The sequence below is a fragment of the Populus trichocarpa genome, chromosome 14 (genome assembly GCF_000002775.5).
Source record: "Populus trichocarpa isolate Nisqually-1 chromosome 14, P.trichocarpa_v4.1, whole genome shotgun sequence".
NCBI lineage: Eukaryota > Viridiplantae > Streptophyta > Magnoliopsida > Malpighiales > Salicaceae > Populus > Populus trichocarpa.
Window position 1 is genome coordinate 5,325,804 of NC_037298.2, and position 21,613 is coordinate 5,347,416.

General features: G+C 34.2%; 5 protein-coding genes and 1 non-coding gene across 8 annotated transcripts; 2 read left to right on the plus strand and 4 right to left on the minus strand.

Moving 5' to 3' along the window:
- Window positions 1–184: 184 nt before the first annotated feature.
- LOC7496964 (riboflavin biosynthesis protein PYRD, chloroplastic) lies at window positions 185–2,090 on the minus strand. The gene is made up of 3 exons (XM_002320753.4): window positions 1,605–2,090; window positions 672–970; window positions 185–467 (listed from the first exon to the last, which is right to left on the minus strand). Exons 1-3 carry the CDS (start codon window positions 1,806–1,808, stop codon window positions 371–373), a joined length of 600 nt encoding a protein of 199 aa, XP_002320789.1. The 5' UTR covers window positions 1,809–2,090; the 3' UTR covers window positions 185–370.
- Window positions 2,091–2,311: 221 nt separating this feature from the next.
- TRNAV-CAC (transfer RNA valine (anticodon CAC)) lies at window positions 2,312–2,385 on the minus strand. Its single transcript has one exon. It is a non-coding gene; the product is annotated as a tRNA-Val (tRNA).
- Window positions 2,386–3,572: 1,187 nt separating this feature from the next.
- On the plus strand, window positions 3,573–5,122 carry LOC112324044 (uncharacterized). The gene is made up of 3 exons (XM_024584583.1): window positions 3,573–3,901; window positions 4,087–4,164; window positions 4,707–5,122. The coding sequence occupies exons 1-3, from the start codon at window positions 3,731–3,733 to the stop codon at window positions 4,776–4,778; spliced, it is 321 nt and encodes a 106-aa protein (XP_024440351.1). The 5' UTR covers window positions 3,573–3,730; the 3' UTR covers window positions 4,779–5,122.
- A 2,461-nt stretch (window positions 5,123–7,583) lies between these two features.
- On the plus strand, window positions 7,584–9,595 carry LOC7464928 (uncharacterized). Of its 2 annotated transcripts, none has more exons than XM_024585859.2 (2): window positions 7,584–8,045; window positions 9,054–9,595. In XM_024585859.2, exons 1-2 carry the CDS (start codon window positions 7,784–7,786, stop codon window positions 9,068–9,070), a joined length of 279 nt encoding a protein of 92 aa, XP_024441627.1. In that variant the 5' UTR covers window positions 7,584–7,783; the 3' UTR covers window positions 9,071–9,595. The 2 variants fall into 2 exon arrangements, with proteins under 2 accessions (XP_024441627.1, XP_002320129.1); XM_002320093.4 differs by having other exon boundaries at window positions 9,081–9,595.
- A 179-nt stretch (window positions 9,596–9,774) lies between these two features.
- Window positions 9,775–12,038, minus strand: LOC7496965 (F-box/kelch-repeat protein SKIP4). Of its 2 annotated transcripts, none has more exons than XM_024585858.2 (3): window positions 11,846–12,038; window positions 10,773–11,245; window positions 9,775–10,476 (listed from the first exon to the last, which is right to left on the minus strand). In XM_024585858.2, the coding sequence occupies exons 2-3, from the start codon at window positions 11,210–11,212 to the stop codon at window positions 9,873–9,875; spliced, it is 1,044 nt and encodes a 347-aa protein (XP_024441626.1). In that variant the 5' UTR covers window positions 11,213–11,245; window positions 11,846–12,038; the 3' UTR covers window positions 9,775–9,872. The 2 variants fall into 2 exon arrangements, with proteins under 2 accessions (XP_024441626.1, XP_002320790.1); XM_002320754.4 differs by having other exon boundaries at window positions 11,743–12,038.
- A 716-nt stretch (window positions 12,039–12,754) lies between these two features.
- LOC7464929 (acyl-CoA hydrolase 2) lies at window positions 12,755–20,153 on the minus strand. Its single transcript, XM_002320755.4, has 17 exons — window positions 19,620–20,153; window positions 19,441–19,533; window positions 19,265–19,332; window positions 19,072–19,153; window positions 18,869–18,915; window positions 18,595–18,720; window positions 18,132–18,209; window positions 17,729–17,816; window positions 16,725–16,837; window positions 15,000–15,062; window positions 14,873–14,928; window positions 14,586–14,690; window positions 14,383–14,439; window positions 14,030–14,131; window positions 13,429–13,477; window positions 13,293–13,361; window positions 12,755–13,121 (listed from the first exon to the last, which is right to left on the minus strand). The coding sequence occupies exons 1-17, from the start codon at window positions 19,633–19,635 to the stop codon at window positions 13,032–13,034; spliced, it is 1,302 nt and encodes a 433-aa protein (XP_002320791.2). The 5' UTR covers window positions 19,636–20,153; the 3' UTR covers window positions 12,755–13,031.
- Window positions 20,154–21,613: the final 1,460 nt, after the last annotated feature.

A 21,613-nucleotide genomic window follows, 5' to 3' on the forward strand; every position in this document is an offset into this window, starting at 1 on the left:
ACCGCCCACAGATGGTTCCTGGGAATCTGTTTTCTAGAGAACTGAGATGTAAACGTGGAAATAAGTGGTATCGTTTGAGAACGTACAGGGTTCAGTATCCTGTTTTCGCTGTTCATGCTTGCTCTATCGTCTTTTCATCTTTTACCCCTCGATTACCTCTCGATGCTATATTCAACAGGTTCCCTTGGCGAAGAGATCTTTCAAATACCTTTTCAGTTTCAGATAAATGATTAAATAACGTTTGAATTTGATTGTGTGGCGATCACATTTTCTTCTGGAAATGTCGTTCTTTATTGTCAATTTGAAATGCAGCTTCAAGGATAACAGTAGTCTTCGCTCGCACAAAGATGCGGAAGATCAAACTGTCAGTTCAGGGGCATGCCATTTGTTGAGAGTGGTATCCACCGGAGTCAGTGACTCCTTCCCCAAGTTGATTTAAGGGATGGCCATTGATTGAGAGGGAGTATCTGCGGGTTAGAGGGAGGCCTTATTAGTCAGATCACTTTGACAATGGCATTGCCCAACTAAGTTACTAAGAAACTGGATCATTGGGGAAGGAAAAAAAGGCTAAATATGAACTATCCAAGCAAACCAATTCAAAAAGCTCAATAAACATGTCCAATGATTGATTTGCTTTCTGCTTTGAAATTATAGACTGGAGTAAGTATTACCTAAGCGTAACAAAGGGCTTCCCTGTCAACATTTTATGGATGAAGGCCTCAATGAGCCTCTTGCACAATTCTTCTTCTACACCAACAACTACATCAATTCCTGCATCTCTCAATCTTTGCACACCTCTTGTAGCCACAATTGGGTTTGGATCAATCATCCCAATAACAACCTCCTTCAATTTGGCTTTTACCATGACTTCACTGCATGGTGGAGTTCTCCCATAGTGATTACATGGTTCCAAGCTCACATAAGCTGTTGCATTCTCAGCTACATCCCCGGCATCTCTGAGGGCAAAGACCTGAAATCAAATTATTTGCAAGTAGTTTGTTAAACAAACACGCCAAGTTGAACAGCACAGCACGAGAATAAGATAAAAGCATACTAGTTGCTTGAGCTAACAACCCAAAAGTAGAATGCACTTTAAGACATCTTGTAGTGAAATTTCAGAAGTGTTTCTTTTACTTTTGAATTATAAATATCTGCTTCAAGAGAGCGAAACATATTCCAAACTAGAAGGCATCAATATCCACTTAACAAACAAAAGAGGTGAGTCGTAAGGAACATTTGGCATCACTTCAAGATTGGAAAAAAAAAGGGTCAAATTTTGAGGCACAAGTTCATCATTTCTTCCCAGAAGCAATGCACAACTCCAGAGATTTAAAAACAGAATTGAAGCTAGAGTACCAAACTTTAAACTCCACCTAAGGCAAAAATTAACAATACAATAAACTCAACTAATCCTAATTCACCAATTTGGCTCGAAAGGCTAACCAATTCCTTCAATTTTCTTAAACAAATCCAATCTTTTTCTTTAAGTAACAAGATAAAGCATTTACAAGACTCAAACTTCAATATGAAAAGTTAAATTTCCCTTGCAATGGGAAATCCTTGTAAAGAGGAAAAGAGGAAAAAAGAAAGGTGGGTTTCGTTACCTCAGCATGAGGCTGGCCAGCTTTAACAATAACACAACCCACCATAGGACTAGGACTAGTACATCCAATTGCCTTCCTTGCTAACTCCACGCACCTCCTCATATAAAACCCATCATCTTTATCACCACTGTCACCTTCTTTCGCTCCACAACTGATCATAACCACGCCTCCATGTTTTCCAGAACCAATTTGTGATATGGACATCCTTTTGACTGAACTGAAAAAACCCAGATTTTGGATTGACTCTGAAAGCAAGATTCGAGGAGGGGTACTGTAGTGGTGGCAAAGAAGGGAGAATATGAGGAGAACGTGAGAAATTGAGTGGTGTGAGAATATTGAATGGGAGTGTCAGTTTCTGAGCCTGCATTTTTGGACAGAAATCTAGGACTCGGAGAGTGCATGCATTGAAGCAGGTTTTTGTTTTCATGGGTGAGCCCTGCTACTCTCTGAAAAAACGACAAGGTGGACAGCGTAGTAAGTGACTGTTTTGATCTTTGCAGAATATTTTAAAAAAACTTTATATTAAAATAATATATATATTTTTTTAAATTTAATTTTAACATTATCATACTGATCTTAAACTAAAAGTCTAAAATACTACCAGCATCCAGCATACCAAGTCGTTTAGTGAGGGGTTGGTGAAAAGAAAAGATGTCGGAGACCAGGTTCGAACCAAGGGGGACTCAGGCTCTAGATAAGGAAAAAGATGTCTGAGCCCGGGTTCGAACCGGGGACCTCTAGTGTGTGAGACTAGCGTGATAACCAACTACACCACCCAGACAATTTGATGAATGATTCGTAAGAAGTTTAAAATTATATAAAACTAAGTATATCCGGGGACCTCTATGTTACACGGCCTCGGCCATCGAGCTGTCCATAGACAATAATTTTCAAACACACCCCGGCATCTGATCAAGGATCTGAGGCACCGCTTCAACTGCCTGCTTGATGGTAGAATTAACATGTCGTAAATAAATAATATACATTAATAACTAATAATTGATGGATTTTTAAGATTGATCAAATTTTGGAGAAATAATATTTTTTTAAAAAAAAAAATTTCCATTAATTTTAACCCATTTGAGCATAGTTTTTTCCATAGAGATTAATCAGATCCATATGTGATATGCTTAGAAATCCTAGGTTGTTTCCACAACTTGTATTGGATCATATTTAAAATTATAATATAAAGAATGTTATGAAGCAATTAGAATCAACTAATAAATCAAATAACATATTAGAGAAAACTAAAAAGAAAAGCAAATATTTTATTATTATAATTTGATTTATTATCATATTTTATTCACTATATTGTAACAGTTCCACGCAAATCAAATAATACAATTCTTTTTTTTTTATTTTGTACATATCAAATTTGATGATCCTATTTATTTTATGTTTTAAAAAAAAAATTAAAAAAATTTAATTTTTTTTATTTCTAGCCCCGTTTCCTTCTCCGCATGCATGTATACATAAATGCGGGGAGGATTGTTGTATGGGTGAAAATATTTATGCATTGGGCTTCTGCATTCTGCTCTTTTGTCTCCCTTTTGGGCTCACTTTGTTTCGGCCGTGGCCCAGATAGATTATATATATATATAAAAAAAAAAAAAAAACCCTGCACCATCAGTACTGTTTTTTAGGAAATAATTTCAAATCATGAAATGTTGGTTGTATTATATTTAATATAGTAATAAAAATCGATAAAACACGAATTGAATAACAACACGTCACTTAATAAAGAGTTTTAATTAAAAAAAAATACCTATCATTATCTATATTCGTTAACAGGAGGTCTGTGCATGCAACTGGAGACTGAGCAATGAATACACAATCAGAAGGTTGAATATTTTCAAACAGTATCCGATCGATGCAATCCCAGATTATGTATTGATCTGACATGGAAAGCTATTTCATATTTATAGGAGCTGGAGGTGTAATTGCTTGTGAAATTTGATTCTTTCCTTCTATAATAGATTGGTCTGCGCACAATCAAGAAGATTAAGGAAGAAAACATATTCTGTGACACTGACAATATCTACAAGAATCTGAAAATCTTAATAATGTAATCTTCAAGAATAATTGCAGACGTTGTCACAGTCCTACATAAACCCAACTCTGCAACCATGCTCTATCACAAGAAGGGATTTGTTTTTTTTTTAAGAAAAAAGTATACAGGAGTCGGCTCTGATTTGGATCCAGGACAGTTCATGTTCAGAAGGAAGAAGGCAACATTCAAGGTTGTTGTTCATGGCATTTCAGAAGAAAATCCTCATACAGTCAACCTTCCACACAAGGTAAGAACTAGAGGCAAGCAAACACTGGTTTTTTCACTCACATCCCTCCACACACGCCTAAACATTCCCTCGATTCTATGTTTTCAAAAGCAAAGGAGTCCTACTATTTTGTATTCTTAGAGTTATTTATGCCAAATGCTCGTTCATATCTGGACTAATAAGCTGGCTAACCATTTACTTTCTAGGCTCTTTGCCAGAAATTGCAAGGAGATGCAAACCGGCGTGAGGGGGAGAGACTAGACATGCATCGAAAGGCCTCGCTGGTATGGAGAGTTATATTTGATAATGAAAAATAACTTTTTTATTTTAGCTTTATTTATTTGCACAATTCTTTCTTGGATTTGGTTTTATAAAGCAGAGTACTTTTAAGGTTAAATTAAATGTGAGGAACACTGTGTTTTGGGTTTAAATTTGGATTTTGTAACTCAACATAATTACTTTAACATGAATATTAATATGCTTTAAAAATCAATTCAAGATGAATAAAAAATTATTCTTAAAAAATATCTGGATAGCAAAAGTTTTAAATCCAAAATATTTTTATAGATTGATCAATGAACTTGTAAGCTGATGAGTTTAGACTTGGGTTTGATTAATGAAAAAATCTTTGTTATTAAATTCTTGTTTGATTAATAATTTTTATTCCATTAATATTTTATTACATGAATTAATACTTTAATTATGATATGATAAGAATGAATGTATTTGATTTTCATGAAATATAAACATTTATTAAAATTTATTAATGAACATTCATTAATTATTAACATTAATCATAATTAATAAAAATTTATGAATTTATCAGCTGGTTTTTCTGAAGTCAGCAATCCTGAGCAGTGATGGGTTGATATTTATGCAACAAGATATTTGTGTGTGATGAGAAGATGATGTCTCTACTTTCAAATAAGTGGAAGGTGAAAACTTATACATGAAGAACTCATCAACTTTCAAGGTATTAGGAGTGAGCAAGGTCATTCTGAAAATGACTTCTAGAAAGCTTCTCGCCTTTAACAATAAACTTCATGTTACTGAAATTAGAAAAAAACTCATTGTGTAACTCATTTTTAAGCAAAAATAGTTTTATAATAATCTTTAAGAGTGACAATTTTTCTCTCTTTAAAAGTGGTATGTTTATAAGAAATTGTATCTTAGTGATGGCCTCTCTACAATGAATATTGTAATCAATTATGAGAGTATTAATAAGATTGTCTCTTCTTCTTATTTGTTTGAGTCTTGTGATGTGATACATGGCATGTTAGGGCATGTGAATTATAATTATATATAAATATTAATTGTTCTTGAATTATTATCAAGTATGATTTTTGAGAAAAATTATAAGTTTGAGATTTGTGTAGAATCAAAACTCACGAAACCTTCGTTTAAAATAATTAAATAAGTAGTGAAACTCTCGACTTAATTCACATGAATATCATTGATTTAAAGCTTATGCAAACTAGATGTGAAAAAAAAAAACATTATATTATTTTTATAAATGAAGACAAAATATTGTTATACATATTTGCTTATAAGCAAAGATGAGGCTTTTGAAATATTTAAACATTGCAAGAATAAAGTTAAAAATCAACTTAACAATAAAATAAATGTAATAAGAAGTGATAATGGTGGAGAATACAAAGCATTTTTTGGTTAATTTTGTTTATAAAATAGTATTATTCATCAAACTACTACTATTTTATTCACTTCAGTAAAATAATATTTCACTTTAATAAAATTACATTGCGAAATGTAAAAACTAAACATTAAAAAAAGATAATGATGTCATATTGATATAAGATTAATATATCAAGGACCCATTTGTCTTAGTTTTTTTTATGCTTCTTAACATGTTTTTTATTTAAAAAATAAATTGAAAAATTGAAACAAATAAACACAACCTGTGTATGTGTGTGTGTGTAATAAAGTAATAATCCAATATATTCACGTTTGACAAAATGTCAAGCCCATGTAACATAGGCTTGACTTGCTTCAAAGCCCAATATTATCGAGTTCAACTACGAACTGAACTTAAGTACATGTGAGTTTAGCAAGCTATCAGACTCATCATCCCTGACTGTGAAATCATTCCAGGTCTAAATGCATATAGAACTAATAATCTTCATATCAAGTCACGAGAATTTGTTTGTTTATTTTTATGTCTTTTAACATACAATGTTTAAAATAAAAAATAATCATCTCCCTACACCTCTAGATGTATAAAAATCTCATAATGACCTACCATATTTCCATTAACATTAATGTCGAGTAAGAAATATATATCCCTTGTTGATATTGTGTATATGATATTTATCTTTCGTTAATACTACCATAAAAAAATAACATTTCAACCCCTTATCCAAGCAACATTACAAAGTTTAGAAGCTATATATATTTTCTGAACCACTCACATAAAAGGTTTATATTTTTTTTATATTCTCTAAGTATTCATACTTTTATTTTCAAAGCATTTATCATACACAAATAAGAACAAACACTATTGTTCTTTTATAAGGGTTGTAAAATTTATTTATTGCAATCCCTTGTCAAAAGTTATTGAAAGTTCTTAAATCTCACAAAAAATAATTATTTTGTAGGCGTTAGATATTCTATCACTAATCATTAATTTCATAAACTTTGGAAAAGAGAATATTTACATGGATAAGTATTTATTCTCTAACCAAACATTCAAAAACCCTCTTCCGAGCATATTAAATTTTTAAACATCATCAAATATAATATAAGATAATAATTTGAAAAATACACCTTTTAAAGTGTCAAACCTTTTAAAGTGTCAAACAGTTTGTAAAATTCATCATTATTTATTAATATGGGATCACTATTATTTTTTACTCGAAACTCTCATTCTCATTTCCAATGATTATTTTCTTTATTTTATTTTATCTGATGTTTTATTTTCTTAAACAGTGAAGCTTGAAAAGATACTTCATTGGATGCAGTCATAACAATTAAAACCGATCGAGATCAAGTTGAGTGGATTAATTTAATTTTTTTAAAAATTTAAAATGATATTGTTTGAATATATTTTTAAAAAATATCAATAGATTTTTTATAAGGTTTACCTAAATAAAATTGAATCAATTTTAGAATGAAATTTTTTTCTAGAGTTAGCCAATGACTTGGATAAGTTAGCTAAATCTCAAGTTAATTTATAAAACTAGTTTAATAAAAATACTTGTAGCAGTAAACACAAGTCACGTATAAAATTACTAAGGGCTCGTTTGGGAACGCGGCTGCGGCTGTGTTCTCAAAAAATTTGAATTTTTTTTTTGTTTTTTATTAAAATTTAATATAGTTTGTATGTTTTGGATCGTTTTGATGTGCTAATGTCAAAAATAATTTTTAAAAAATGAAAAAATATCATTGGCATGCATTTTAGCACGAAAAGTTATTTAAAAAGCACCCGTAACCACACTGCCAAACACGCTCTAAAACTCGTACTAGCAAGAAGAAACAAGCCAATTGATTTTATGCGTTTGCATGGAGTTTAAATAAAATTTGAGTTTTTTATTTAAAAATAATTTTTTATTTATATTTCTACATCGTTTTAATATAATGATATTAAAAATATTTTTTTTAAAATTAAAAATATTATTTTAATATATTTCTTAATAAAATATATTTTAAAAAATAATTAATATCACAGCAGTAAACGCCACTACACAGAACAGGTGGTGCGGTGCAGTCTCTGTCAGTGTAGACCTCTGTTTCTCCCATCGGAAATTATACTCTACAAACAACAACAATAATAAAAAATACTAATAATAGAGAAGCTAAAACAATTTTGTTTTCAAATTTCAAAACCCCAAAAAATACCCTCCAAAACCCTCCGCTCTTCTTCTCTACTCTACATTTACAGATCCAAACATGTCGTCTAACAATCCGACCGAAATCATTCGGAGCCCTGAAAAATGGGAATCCAGATTCGAAGAAGAAGAGGAGGAGGTGGAGAAATTGGAAAAGCTGGAGACAGAAGTGAAGCAAATGGCAAAGAAGATTCTGGAATACAGAACCACTTTACCGGATCAACTCAAAACTACTGTCGCTTCGCTTCTTTCCTCGCAACGACCCGTTTTACGGCATTTCGATTCAGGGTCGGATCCTGGATCCTCCGGTGAACTTAACCCAGGTTGGTTAGCTATTGTGTTCTCTTTTAGGGTTTTAAATGTGATCTGGGTTAAGTAAAGTGAAAATTGCGTGTCTTTTTTTGGGCACTAAATTTTTTTGTGATTTAGGTGTTGTTTCTTTTGATTTTTAACTTAATTGCAAAATTTGTTGATTAAAAGTGTCAATGACTTGTTGGGTTACCTTAATTGTAGTGTTACTTAGTATTAGTACCTAAAAGATTAGATCTTCAACCGCAACTTAATTTTAGTTATGGACTTAGCTGATGCGCCTTTTACAAGCTTCATGGAATTATTATTTTGTGATTGTCATATAATTATTTGCTGATGACTTAACGAGTTTTTAAGTAAGTGAATGTATGCTGCAGTACTTAAGGTTAATGAATTATTTTAGTTTTAGGTACGTATTAGGCTGATGGATGTGCTATCTACAAGCTGTGCTGAACTGTATCGAATAATCCACTACCGTGGTTCTTTCAGTTCTTTCCTTTTGCTTCCAATCAAAAGGAAATTACTTTTAGAGGGATTCTATGTGAATTGGAAAGATAACGAAACGAAGCTAGGAAGGCAGACATTGATTGAGTGGTTAGTGGCAGGATTGGTATTCGGCATGTGTAGTTGTGCGGTGTAAATAGCAGGATTGCATGCTTTGTATGCAGTGGTGACATGGCAGTGGTGATTAGAACAGAAATGAAGATGAAGTTTGTGGTTTTCTACTGATTTCTATGGCATTAGAGGTTGTTAGATATTCGCATCTTTGGTTTGTTAGTGTGATAAGTATAGAATGTAAGACTAGCACGATAGGAAATGACAAATAATTCGAAGCTTACTGCATTTATGTTTGCTCTTCCAAAATTCAATGGCGTAATTGTTTGATTGCAGTTTTTTTTCATCCTAAAGAGCGGAGTAGTATTTTTCAAATTTTCTTGTTCTTTTCAATGGTGATGTTTGCATTCAAGGCTTCAGAGGCCCCTATCTTGTTCTAAATTTGTGTTTTTTTATTGTGATTGCAGCATTGACCATATCATAACATTATGCAGATTCAGGAGGACAGGACACATCCAGTAGAGCAGCATTACTAACAGAAGAGGACCGAAAGACTGCCGAGAAAACACATTTGTTGAAAGAGAAAATTTCCAGCAATGTCTCTGCTATGCCTGTAGTTTTAAAGAGGATGGAAGATTGTATTTCTAAGATTGACAAACTATATTCCTACAATGGAAGCATACATCCGGCGTTTAAAAAGAAGCGGACTAGCTGAGTTCGCTGTAATTTTAGCATTTGGTGTTAGTTTCAAGGTGAATGACTTGGGTTGCCGACGATTGTCTTCGATTTGTACAATGGATCCATGAATCCTGCTTTGGAAAGGAAGGGCTTATACTAACCACCTTTGCCTTGCAATCCTAGGATTTAGGAGCATCCTTTGTACTGTAATTACCCAAAAGCATCAATTTTAACGTGTACTATAGGTTGTGATAGTTTCTAGCAAGACATCTTGCATTGACTTTGATACATTAATTATTTAATTATGATGGGAGAAGCTGTTGTTTTGCCATCTGTGCTAGTTAGGTTCTCGCTTTTCTATAAACCTCATTTAGGCTGTGTTTGGAACAGGAATGCAATCCTCAGCCAATTGATTTGCCAGTCGGCTAAATGGTGGATCGACTGCATTCTTGCAGGATCTGTATATGGTTTGTCTGTAAACCAAAGTAATTATGGGCATTTTCAACAGAATTTAAAAGCCCCATAATGTCGAATCCATAACATTGCTGCAAGGTCATCGTAATCACATGATCGCACAACAGCAATAAATGACATCAAGTGCCACGAATTCAAAGTGTTTGACATTTACAATTGAGCACTTTATCAGCAGTGATTAGTCCAGGTATGGATGTACCAACCATAGCTCCCTCCACACTTCCAGTTTGGCTGGTATCCAACACAACCGTGCTGAGTCCCCTTCCTACGATAAATAACTTCTTCCCAATCGCTGCCAGTTGGCAAGGTGGTTTTGTAAGCAGTGTTGACAGCCTCTTAACTACCACCCATTCCCTTTTATCCTTCTGCCACATCATCAGCTTGGTCCCTGAACTCTGATCCAACACATAAAGTGTGCCGTCCACAACAATCGCTGGACCTTGCCAGCCTGACACCATATCAGCATCTGCACGCTGCCACATGCCACTTGAAGGTTCGTAAACGACTGCATAGAAAGGAGAAGACATGGTAGAAGCAGAAGCTTGGCAGCGGATATAAATCTTCCCATCCAAGACTACGCAATCTTCAACTTCAGGAACAGCGCAGTCATTGGAATGAAATTCCCAGCTATTTGTACGGGGATAAAAAATGTCCCAAGAATATGGATCATTGCTTGTTGATGCTAACCCACCAATGGCATATATTTTCCCATCATAAACTTGACAAGCAGAATCGTACCTGAATGAATACAAGAGCTTTCCAATCAACATAAGAGTTAGAATCATGATACAAAAAGAGGAACTCTAGTCCACTGGCCCGATCTACATGCATATATGATCTACAATTTCGAGATGCAGACTCCACAAGCGACTTGACACTAAATTTCCTTTCGTTTGAGTTACTATAGCATTTCCAAAAAGCAATTCACAGTAAATGAGGAGCACTTGCAAAGGTAATTTAAAGGCAGGATTTAAGTTCAGCATCACTTGCGCAGACAACTATGCACGAGAACACAAGTGGAAGGAATTGTGTACCTAGCAGTCGACAAGGAAGCAACTTGAGTCCATGAATTCCTTGAAACATCATAGCAGAAGGCTTCATTAGTAGCTTCCAACCAACCACCACCACCCAACAAGTAAACCTTTTTTCCTAAAACTTCAAATCCCATACCCATTTTATTCAAAGCACGAGCTGGAAGACCTGGAACACACTTCCAACGCCTCTGTGATTCATTAGGGTCCACTACATAAAACCATATCTTCCCATACTTGTCACAACATAAAGCATATATCCAAGTCTCACTTAAACTATGCATTCTACGATAATCATAGAGCTCATCACTGCACACGAATTCTCTCCATCTCTTGGAAACACACTTTAATACCGCATGGTACTTCCGGGGCACTCTCGCCAAGCAAGAAAGAGCTATGTCATCTGGAAGCCCACATATCAGCGACATTTGATTCTCTTCCATTCCAACCGGATCCCACAACAGTTAGCTCGACTCCTACAACAAAGTAAAAAAGAAAGAAACCCATCAAGCCCCCAACTTGCATTGCCTTGATCAATCCAAAAACAACCCATCCATGAACAAGCGAACTTGCTTTCGCAGGTTTCCAACGTCTAATCTCCAAGATTGTTATTTAGTTGCTAAAAAAACAGGTTGTGATATTAATCTAATCTATAGAGCTCAGCATTTCTTCTCTTTCTCTTGAGGAAATTGTAAGAGAATCTAAAAATGTTTTCTTTTCTTAGATCAATCTAGTAAGCAGATCGCTAATTTAACATTACTAAAAATAACTAAATTAGAATCTGGCGTGTGAGCAGTTTGAGGGATAACGAATTAAGAAGAAAAGAAAAGAAAATTTAATCAACTCGAAGCCCTAATTCGATTGAGACGAACCATTTTTCGTCGAATAAAATAATTCTAAGCTGCTAATAATGATAAAAAAATCAATGCGGGGAAATTAAAAGAGTAATTAGAGAATATAATTTGGGACTTACCTGTCCTGTAGCAATTTGATTGCAGATTTCTTTTTGGAAACAATCAACATTTTAATTTCACTTTCCAAGATATAAATAATAGAAACAAAGGGGTTGTGTGCACCTCTAGCCCTGTGGTAGCGTTTTGTAATTAAATTCTTCTCTGGGGGATAAAACTGGAATAACATGTGAAGCAATCAAGTTTGTGGCGTCCGATTTGTAAAACCTTCACAAGAACCCACCAGAGGATCTGTCCATTGTTTTTTGTCTTTTTCATGCATTCTCTAGTTGAAATGCAGCATCGATGCCAAATCCATCATTGACAGTCTTTGGATTTTATTAAGAATAAAAAAAAGGTGATCATTGATATTATGTCAATTTAAAATATCCACATTTTAACTATTTTAAATTTATCGTTTTTACAATAAATCCAATCATTTTTCTTAAAATAATTATGTTTCTACTTTTTTTTTAATTATTTTATTATTATTATCGTTCTTGTTTTCTTTGAATAATAAATTAACCAATTCATCATTTAGAGCTGTTTGCTTGCTGGAGTTTCTATTTGAAATGTAAATATTTGATCTCAAGTTTCTCTAAAGCTTATTTTGTCCTTTTCCATTCAAATTTTGCTTCCTCAATTTCCTTCCTTTTTTAAAAAAAAACTGAAAATCATCCATTCACAATCCCAATTGAATTTCGATAATAGGATTTTTTTCAAAATATTTTTTATTTTTAATACCAGTAAAATAAAATGATTTAAAAAATTAAGAAATTTAAAAAAATAATTTTTAACACAAAATCAAACACAGACCATTTTAAAAAATATTTTGATCATCAGATCAAAATAAAATGGTTGAATTGATAGTACACCGGCCGACTCGGAGCTCGGCTCAGGACTTCTCTTTTTAAAGTGTTTTAGATTTCTGTGATTTGAGAAGTGAAGGACTCTTTCTCTGATTTCTTTTTTAAGTTTTTTTTTTTTTCCCCTCTTCAAAGAATTGTTAAGCAACTTGCAAAGGTGCCAAGCAGCTATCCAAATGCTTTACATTTGATTACGTATTTTTATTATTGATCAGAGAAATCGAAACGCTAAAAGTTATAATATTTCCTTACGAATGGACCTGTTTACATTTTGTTTTTTCATAAATAAGTACTCCCCGGAGAAGAAGCGGCATTGATCAACACAGAGTCATCACAACTGCGAGCGAAAGCGCTTCTTAGCATAAAAGAAGATGAACAAAAATCTTGGAACCCTTATTTGATACGACGATAGTTTCACGACCGACGACTTGACAGCAATTCCCAAACTAAAGCTTCGAGGCAGTGGTTGGATTTCTGGCTGAATTTGTTGTTGCGAATGTTCTAAGAAGCCCTTCTTGAGTTACTGACACAATGTGCTGTCCATCAATACATGAATAAATTCAGTTCGGAGTTTTCTCTTGTCTATCAATGACAACTCTACTTGTTAAAGAGAAAAAAAGCAGCAGAATAATAATAATAATAATAATAATAAAACATGGTTGCACCATCATAGAAATAAATGATTATATATAGTAGAGTTAATTTACCTCTCCTTTTCTATTGAACATTTCACCAACTACAAAGCCTCGAGCATTATAGGCAGCAGGGCTCACAATCTGATAGTCAATGATGTGTTAAGATTTCTGACATATCCAAAAGTGAGAAATGCAATCTGACACTTACCGCAAATAATAACCACTCATCAGCTCTAAAAGGCCTATGGAACCACATCCTGAAATTTGGAAAAAAGCCAATGAAATGATTAATTGAAGCCAAAGCGGAAGAAAGGCTCTTCTACGGTGATATGGGTTCAAGAGATATACACGTTTAATCTAAATACATAAAAGGAGTTCCCTAGTCAATGATAAGCATCATTTCACAGATGCTGTTGATTCACAAGAGCATGCCAACTATAGAAGAGCTATTTAAGAAAACTAGTGCTTGCTATAGTGACCCTAGCTATTGTTCTAATTCAAATTATTCAAAACAGGCCTGGGAGAAATAAATAACCTGAGCCAAATGGAGAGGATCCATCTTAAAACCATTATTCACCCTAACTTGTAGATCTTGAACTTCAATTATCTCAAACCATACAAGGGGGGAGGATATAAACTGGTTATTCTCAGTAGATTAAATTAGATGATAATATGGCAAAAATGACAAAAGGTTCACCCAAAATATCATCCGTCCAAATGAAAGTGGTGCAACCCTCTTTCAAACTAACATATATCTTGCACAGCGTGTTCAATAAATAAGTTTACTGTTATAAGATGCAGATACTTACGTGTGATCTAGACTAACTGCAGACGGCTTCAAACCCCTAGCACGGTGGGGATTCACACTAACTTGAAGAAATATGAGATCAGAAGCATATGCCACTACACATCTGTAAAAGAACAATTCGATAACATTAAAATTCAAGAATGATATTGCTTGTGCACCACTGGTGCGATGCACTTCCATTCATATGAGACCCGACAGATTAAAGTACTTGGGAGGTTTCTATCCTTTTAAATTTTAATATTGTTAGTTATAGAAAAGAAGTCAGTTTGAGGAAAATTATTCATGCAGCCAATCTCAACTAATTTGGGGAGAAGCTTTCATAGAATTGAGTCAAGTCCAACAGAAGTTGCTTACCTATGCAATGCCTGATCATCTGAAAGTTTCCCTTTTGCTCTAAGCCAGTACTTCAGGCTGCAAATATTTCATTAGATTGGCCTCCAATAGAGTAAAGGCATACAAGCCACAAGGACATCAAAGGGTTCATATTCCAACACAAGACAAACATATATAGGTCCTTATCGAAAGATCAGATTAGCAACATAATAAACCAGCCCTACCTTGGAGGAGATTTTGTCTGATTAGTGTTAGTGTTGGGCTCACAAAACCTTATTTCCATTGGCCAAGGGACAAATTCTTTTGCAGCAACCTTGTTGCGATAGCTCCTGAACATGCAATGCAATTATTAACTCTGGTTCCAGGCTCAAAGAGTTAACTGCTTAAATTAAAATAAAATAAAAACCTTTTACAAGTGAACCAAGTTGCACCAAACGCTGTAATCCAGCAGAAATGCAAAAAGGTTACAGGAGAAAGCATTGACCACCCATAACTGAAGTTGCATTCATACCTTGGAAGAAGAGGATCAGTTAGACGTTTCTCACGCAGCTCTTCCATTGACAAAAGCTGCAATATGAGGATTCAATATCCAAAGCAGTAATGGAATGTATAAAAACATACAAGCTCGTTCCGCTTACCAGCTCTGGTTCAGGCACAGCTGGCATCTGTGCTAGCTGGTGGACAAACCCGTGTTCTTCTTTCTGTAAAATTAAATTAACCCAATACCAGTTTTATTCTTGATTAATAGCAAAAGAAATCCACCAAAAATATAACTTAAGTACATAATTGAGGACGTTTGAAATTTTATTGAAAGTTTTGTAGAAGAGGCATAAATTGAGGGGAAAAGGCAATGTCTTTAAGCAAAAAACTGCATCAGGTATTGATTGATAATTAAATATTTGCTTGAATAATTCTTACATAAATCAATGTCATCATAGACACAAAAGACATTCTTTAAGTCAATTTTTTTTTATGGCCAGAAAACAAAGTGGCATTGGAACCTGCATTTGATTTTCAAAAGACAAACTGGCCTTAATGATGATTGACTTTCTCAGGGGAGGGTTTACTGTCCTGAACATCTAAGTTCAAGATTTAAATAGCACCTGTTCTGTGCAACCTCTGCGCAAGCATTGTATGGTAGAGGCAGACAATTAAAGAACTGAGCTGGAGATTGGTATCGTAAGACCAAGAAGCAAACACAAAGCCAATAGCAGCTTTAAATACATGGTGACACCATCAAAGAGATTTCTGGAAGTTCCTAATACGATGAAATAGAGAAACACATTGGGATCAACAGTAGTTACACATTATTTACTTGGAATCCCTCAAGTTATACCACACAATGACAGTTATTTAACTTTAGATCCTAGTTTCCCTGTTCAGGTATATATCCCTACAGCAGTTTAGTTTCTCTGCCACTGATTGATCACCTCTCTTACAAACCTAATGTACTAATCCAATTACCAATCTCAAAAAGCTTCAATCATAACATTGTAGAACACTGAATAAAGGTCTATTTCATGTTCTTTCCCCATCAGGGGAGGTTCATTATTCAAAATCTGCTACATTTCCATTTCAGAACCTTAAGCATTAATCTCTAGGTTTACAATCACTACGGTGCCACAGGGCCATAACCACGTAGCATAAGAAGTTTCCCTCAGGATGCTAGCATTCATTTAAAACCTCCCCCATGGTGGGGCATCTAACTAATAACCCTGCTAGAAACTAAAGATTTCCTCTGGCCCCATTCACAAAATCCAGCGGTTCTGCCACATCTCCATAACAACAGACTTAGGGAAGAGCTGCATGCTCAGCTAAGAAAATGGCTGCTAGATAAGTAACGGTGTGGTTGTGGACTGCTGATTATTTAACACACAGTGTACATCTAATTCTATTTTATTTCTTATGGATGAACGGGAGTAATGGTGCTTAAATCTTCATCGTGTGTTTTTATTGATAACCAACTAGTATCAAGGATTCAAGGTCAAAGTTTAGCATCTTCAACCCAGTTGTCTTTTCTAACCATTTGTGATTTCAAGCACGTTTACAAAGGGGATGATTTCAGCTAGCTTGAAAAGCTTACTGCACTCAATAGAAAATTCAATTGACGTTGAAAAGTCTAAAAGAACATAAATGGGTGCTAATTTAGCTATCTGGTATTTTTCAATATTTTATCCACCAATTTCTAGTATAGTTGCATTTCTTCCCTTCAAACGCAAACCTAATGGTAGTATAAAATTTAACAGAGTAACAACCTAACAATCCACATAATGGCCACAGAACCGATGACTGTTTCCAAATCCATCTCACTGTAAAGATTTGTCGGAATACAGATTAAATACAAAACAAGGCAGCAGCATTACCTGAAATGAAGCCATCAATGTGAATACGATATTTCCTTTTTGTATTGCATCAACTTTTCGGGTAGCAAAGCTTTTCCCATCGCGTATTCGTTGAACTTGGTATATAATTGGCACTACAAGAGTATATGCAAACATACACCATGTGAAATATCACTTTAGCTGTTATGCTCCACTAGCAGGATAATAAGCCCAGATAAACATGTTTGAAAAAGGAGATCTATTTATGCAACCCATTTATTTTCTTTTTATAAGAAACATATGGCAAGGATTCCCTCTTCAGGAATAATTGACTGAGAAGAGTATAATCCCTTACTGAGCTTGTGTCAGGAAGTGCAAAATGATTACATATATAATGACCAAACATATCACTAAATAGACCTGATAAAAGTCTCTCTTAAAGATGATGGACTGAGAAGGTAAGACAAGATGATCTAAAACTTGATAGGAAAAAAAAAGATTGAACAAGAAGGGAAAGGCATTATTGAAGCAAACATAGGCATTGTTGGTACCTGACTATCAAATGTTATGAAAAATTTCAATTGAACTATAAACTTAACCTCTACTTTATTTCTTATTTATACTAATCTTCTTCTTTTCCAAACAAGAAGAAAGTAAGTAATTTGAAGGTCTTTGATAGGATTAATTTGTCTTTAGTTGAAGGTCTTTGATAGGATTAATTTGTCTTAGACTCTAGAGAACAAGGTTGTTTTGCTGTTTCTTGCAGAGCTTGTTGATAACTTAGAGTAGAGGCTGGATGTAAGTGAAGTTTCACTCATTTCTTGCAGCATCTATTAGTAGAGAGAACACACATATTTGCCTACCAAACACGAAAGGATAACAGAGTATGAAAATTAGTGGTTGCATCTCCTAGGAGATATTGCAATTGTTACATGAATCATGAAGTTTGAATAGAGGTAACCTCTGAGCATGACAAAACTAAGGGTAACAGAATCAAAAGTGCATGAATTTATATTCACAGATTAGGCATCCCAGGTTATACTTACTGTCAAGATCCCCAATAAGAAGAAAATAAGCATGCAAGCTATGAACAAGTTTAAAGCAATCAACTGTTTTTGATGCTGCAGCCAATGCCTGCACATAACATCACAGTGTAATAATGAGAAAAGATAGTTACGTTTCTGTCCTCAAATTAGAGCACTTAATGTACCATTGAAACAGGGAGTAAAACAAAAGAGTCAGCTTTATATTAGCTTAAAATCAAGAATGCAAAAGTAAGAATGCTGGTTTATACAGGATAATTGAAAGTTGAATTGATAAAAACCAAAAGAGATAAATCGAAGGAGTCAAGTCCATTTTTTTATCGCATAAAAGTGGATCAAAACAGTACTTGTTAAACAATGAAAGCATGATGTGGATTGTGTGTCCTCACCACAACGCATTTCATACCTGTCCAACAAACTGTCCTCCAAAGACCTTTCCAAATCGTGGGGCATCTGGCAGAGTAATGCCCTGGAATATATTCACCTTCAAAACACACAACAAAATCTTAGTCTAGATTTATACCAATTCCTTCACTAACCTATCACAAGGAACTCTAGAACACTCAAAGCAGAGTAGAATGTTGTAATCATTAACCATAATTCTCATAGAGAGGAAAATTATACTGTTAGAGCACAACTTCAATTTTCCATTGTTTCTGTGTGTCCATTGAATAGAAGTTAAAAGCTTCTAGTTTCACCTCATTTTGGCTCACTTAAGAGGTGAACTAGCCATCATAACATATATCAAATTCAGACACATAAACATTTAAATACCAGGAAGCACAAAAATTCTCCTTCTGCGTTCTCTGATAAGATAACAAAAGTCAATTCCTAAATCGAAAACACCTCAAGGTGCAGGAAGAACATACTTCTATTGACTCCAAATGCAATATGCTCTCCACAAGGGGGCAGGAGTCGAGTGTCTTGTCTGCATTCCATATAGATTTTGGTCGGAGCAAAGTGCATTGATCATGAGGTAGCACTAAGCAAATTAGCTGTCAAAACAGACCCCAGATTAAATGCCCACTGTCAATTTCAGTTAAGTCCCGTTTTAAGTTTAGCAAGATAGAAGTTTGAGCAGCTGGGGTTGTATATCAGAGAAGAGAAAGTGAGAAAACAAATACAGTTGCACCTTGCAGCTACCTCAGTCAAAGCAATTACATCTGCCTGCTGAACAGACGCAGACAAACCTGCAAATAACAAGTTAATTTCACTCTTCCAGGCCTATTAGATTCACTATTAAAGATCATAAATTGTTATTTGACTAGTAGAAATAAAAAACAAAAAAAAGATTGTATCGCAACAACAAAAGGCTAAGATTGCAACCAAGAAAATCATCTTCTCACCATCACCAAAGTAATCATATCGCTGCAATTGAAACTCAGGACGACCCTCTTCCTCTTCATTTACTGTTCCACAGACTTGTGCCTTTAAATCAGAAATTCCAACGATCAACCAAAGTGGCTAAAAAATAGAAAGAAAGAAAAACAGAAAATTAACAATAATAACTGCTTATGATTAGTTGTAAAGCAAACCGACCTCCCCTTTCCATATAAAATAGATTCCTTCCCCAACTTCTCCCTGACGAATAATATACTGTCCTTCCTCTACAGCACAAATCATTCAAAATGAAAAATTTCTTTTAAAAAAATAAACACAAGATAAAACACAAAGAGAGAGAGAGAGTTAAATTCTCTTAAAGAAGTAAAAATTACCATAGCGTTTAACAATAACGAGCTCCGCGATTTTCTTGAGAGACGAGCTAGGCAACCTCTGTAGCAGAGGAACACCTCCTAAGAACTCCGTAGCTGCAAAAAAATCTCACAAAGTTCTTTCGTTTTTCCCGCATTTTCTCAGCAACCAAACAGAAATTAGGGGTTTGAATAGAATTTACCTGATTCGATGTCCATAGAGAAGTGTGAAATGGTGAGAATTGGAACAGAAACGTGCGATTATGGAGCTTGATCCGATCTTTCAGTGCGGTAAAGTTTTAAGATTGATGAAGGGAGAGCGGGGTGGCAGGGCGTAGATAGAGTGCTTTTCAATGTATTGAATTATTGTGCACTTTTTATACTCCAGAAAATAGATAGACAGAGAGGGCCGGATAGCAGTCATACACTTGCAGGTAATAGTCGGGACTTTCTTTGAACTTTCCCGGTTGGTTTGTATTCAATGGCCAACCAGAGGCGACAAATTTGGGAGATAAAAGGGGGCCCGCCCGAGTTTTGATCTAAAGAACCGTGAAAGAAAACACGTGTTTCATTTTACTAATTAAAAAAGGAAACTTAATAAGAGGTGTTCACAGTATGATAATTTCAATTAACCATGTAGGCTATTTTGCCCAATTAAAAAACCAGTGGCCTTCTGGTCTTTTCCACACAATTCATTATATAAATGGACAAATCAGTTTCATCGTACTTTTTTTATACTAAAATATAATTTGATTACTTTCAAAAGAAAAAAATCACTAACTCTTTATTTTTTTAAAATATAATAAAATAACTTTATTAGCTTTAAAATTAAAAAAAAAATTAAGCAGGCGTCCAAAAGCATTTTCATCTTTTTATTATGATTTTTTTTTGCTATAATAATTTAGGAGATTTGGTAAATTAAAAAATAATAATGTTATTAAAAAAATATTAAATGTCTATGCATCCAGAACCATTCATTAACTAAACACCTCCTTTCATGAGGATTATTTAAATCGTCCCTTCATGATAAAACAAACCTCTGGAACTGTTTCCTTTTTCCCTTTTCTTTTCGCTCTCCTCAACTTGCACGCCTGATTCTTAAAAAACTTGGAGGGGTTATTCAATCTGTTCTCCCTTTATATTTAATCCATAATTTTTTATTACTATTTATTTTATATTAAATAATTTATCAAAATAAAAATGCCTTTTAATTTCATCCCTACCAGGAGGACAGCTTCAGAGGAGAAAATAGGATGTTTCAACCAGAAAAATTTCACCAATAACAAAATCAACAAGGTGTCAGCAAACTGAAAAGTAAAGTCCAGTCATCATCACTAAGAAATTCTTTGCAAGTGAAGGTAATCTGGTTAAAAGAGTAGGAAAATCACTTTACCTTGCTCAAAATGTCAAGAGAAAAGGTTAGCTTTTTGAATCTGGTAAAAATAAACACAAATATGAACTTCTACTTGACCCTTGCAAGCCCCAGAAATTGGAATATCTACCAGGTATGAACATGTACTTCATGCCATGCCAGGTCTACTGATATTATTTGGCAGTGTGGTTGCGGTTGCTTTTCAAATAGCTTTTCGTGCCAAAATGCATGCCAATAATGTTTTTTTATTTTTTAAAAATCATTTTTGACATCAGCACATCAAAATGATTTGAAAACACTAAAAACATATTAATTTGAAATTAATAAAAAAATAAAAAAAATTTAAATTTTATCAAAAACGCTTTTAAAACACAGAAACAAACAGGCCCTAATATCTGAATCTGACCAGGAGCAGAAAATTAGAGACAGAGATGCAATTATATTCAGTTGCAGAGAAGTCAGCAGTCAACTTTAAGAATCTTAAGATGACAACTGGCAGGTATGTTTGACATTGTGTTTACGATTGCTTTTCAAATAACTTTTCATGCTGAAATACATGTTAATGATATTTTTTTTATTTTTTAAAAATCATTTTTGACATCAGCACATCAAAACGATCCAAAACATATTAAATTTTAGCAAAAAAAAAAATTAAATTTTTTGAAAATACGGTTTGCACCGCATTCCCAAACGGTTTCAATGTAACAACGACAAATATTTTGAAGCTGATAACAGGAAACGGTGAAAAACAACAACTCGAGATCAGGAACAGCGAGATGGTGTATATATTATAATTGCTATAGGATCTGACAAAAAGCCCAGCAG

Coding starts and splice junctions, on each gene's coding strand:
- LOC7464929 (XM_002320755.4), bottom strand. Junction 19,154..19,264: donor ATTTTATATGGAAAGGGGAG/GTCGGTTTGCTT, acceptor TCTGATTTAAAG/GCACAAGTCTGTGGAACAGT. Junction 13,122..13,292: donor TGTTCAATAGAAAAGGAGAG/GTAAATTAACTC, acceptor ATTGATGGACAG/CACATTGTGTCAGTAACTCA.
- LOC7496964 (XM_002320753.4), bottom strand. CDS start 1,808: ATGTCCATATCACAAATTGGTTCTGGAAAACATGGAGGCGTGGTTATG. Junction 971..1,604: donor CTGGCCAGCCTCATGCTGAG/GTAACGAAACCC, acceptor ATTTGATTTCAG/GTCTTTGCCCTCAGAGATGC. Junction 468..671: donor AAGCCCTTTGTTACGCTTAG/GTAATACTTACT, acceptor TCTAACCCGCAG/ATACTCCCTCTCAATCAATG.
- LOC7496965 (XM_024585858.2), bottom strand. CDS start 11,212: ATGGAAGAGAATCAAATGTCGCTGATATGTGGGCTTCCAGATGACATA. Junction 10,477..10,772: donor GCTTCCTTGTCGACTGCTAG/GTACACAATTCC, acceptor GTATTCATTCAG/GTACGATTCTGCTTGTCAAG.
- LOC7464928 (XM_002320093.4), top strand. CDS start 7,784: ATGTCGTCTAACAATCCGACCGAAATCATTCGGAGCCCTGAAAAATGG. Junction 8,046..9,080: donor CTCCGGTGAACTTAACCCAG/GTTGGTTAGCTA, acceptor AACATTATGCAG/ATTCAGGAGGACAGGACACA.
- LOC112324044 (XM_024584583.1), top strand. CDS start 3,731: ATGCTCTATCACAAGAAGGGATTTGTTTTTTTTTTAAGAAAAAAGTAT. Junction 3,902..4,086: donor CAGTCAACCTTCCACACAAG/GTAAGAACTAGA, acceptor TTTACTTTCTAG/GCTCTTTGCCAGAAATTGCA. Junction 4,165..4,706: donor TGCATCGAAAGGCCTCGCTG/GTATGGAGAGTT, acceptor TGAATTTATCAG/CTGGTTTTTCTGAAGTCAGC.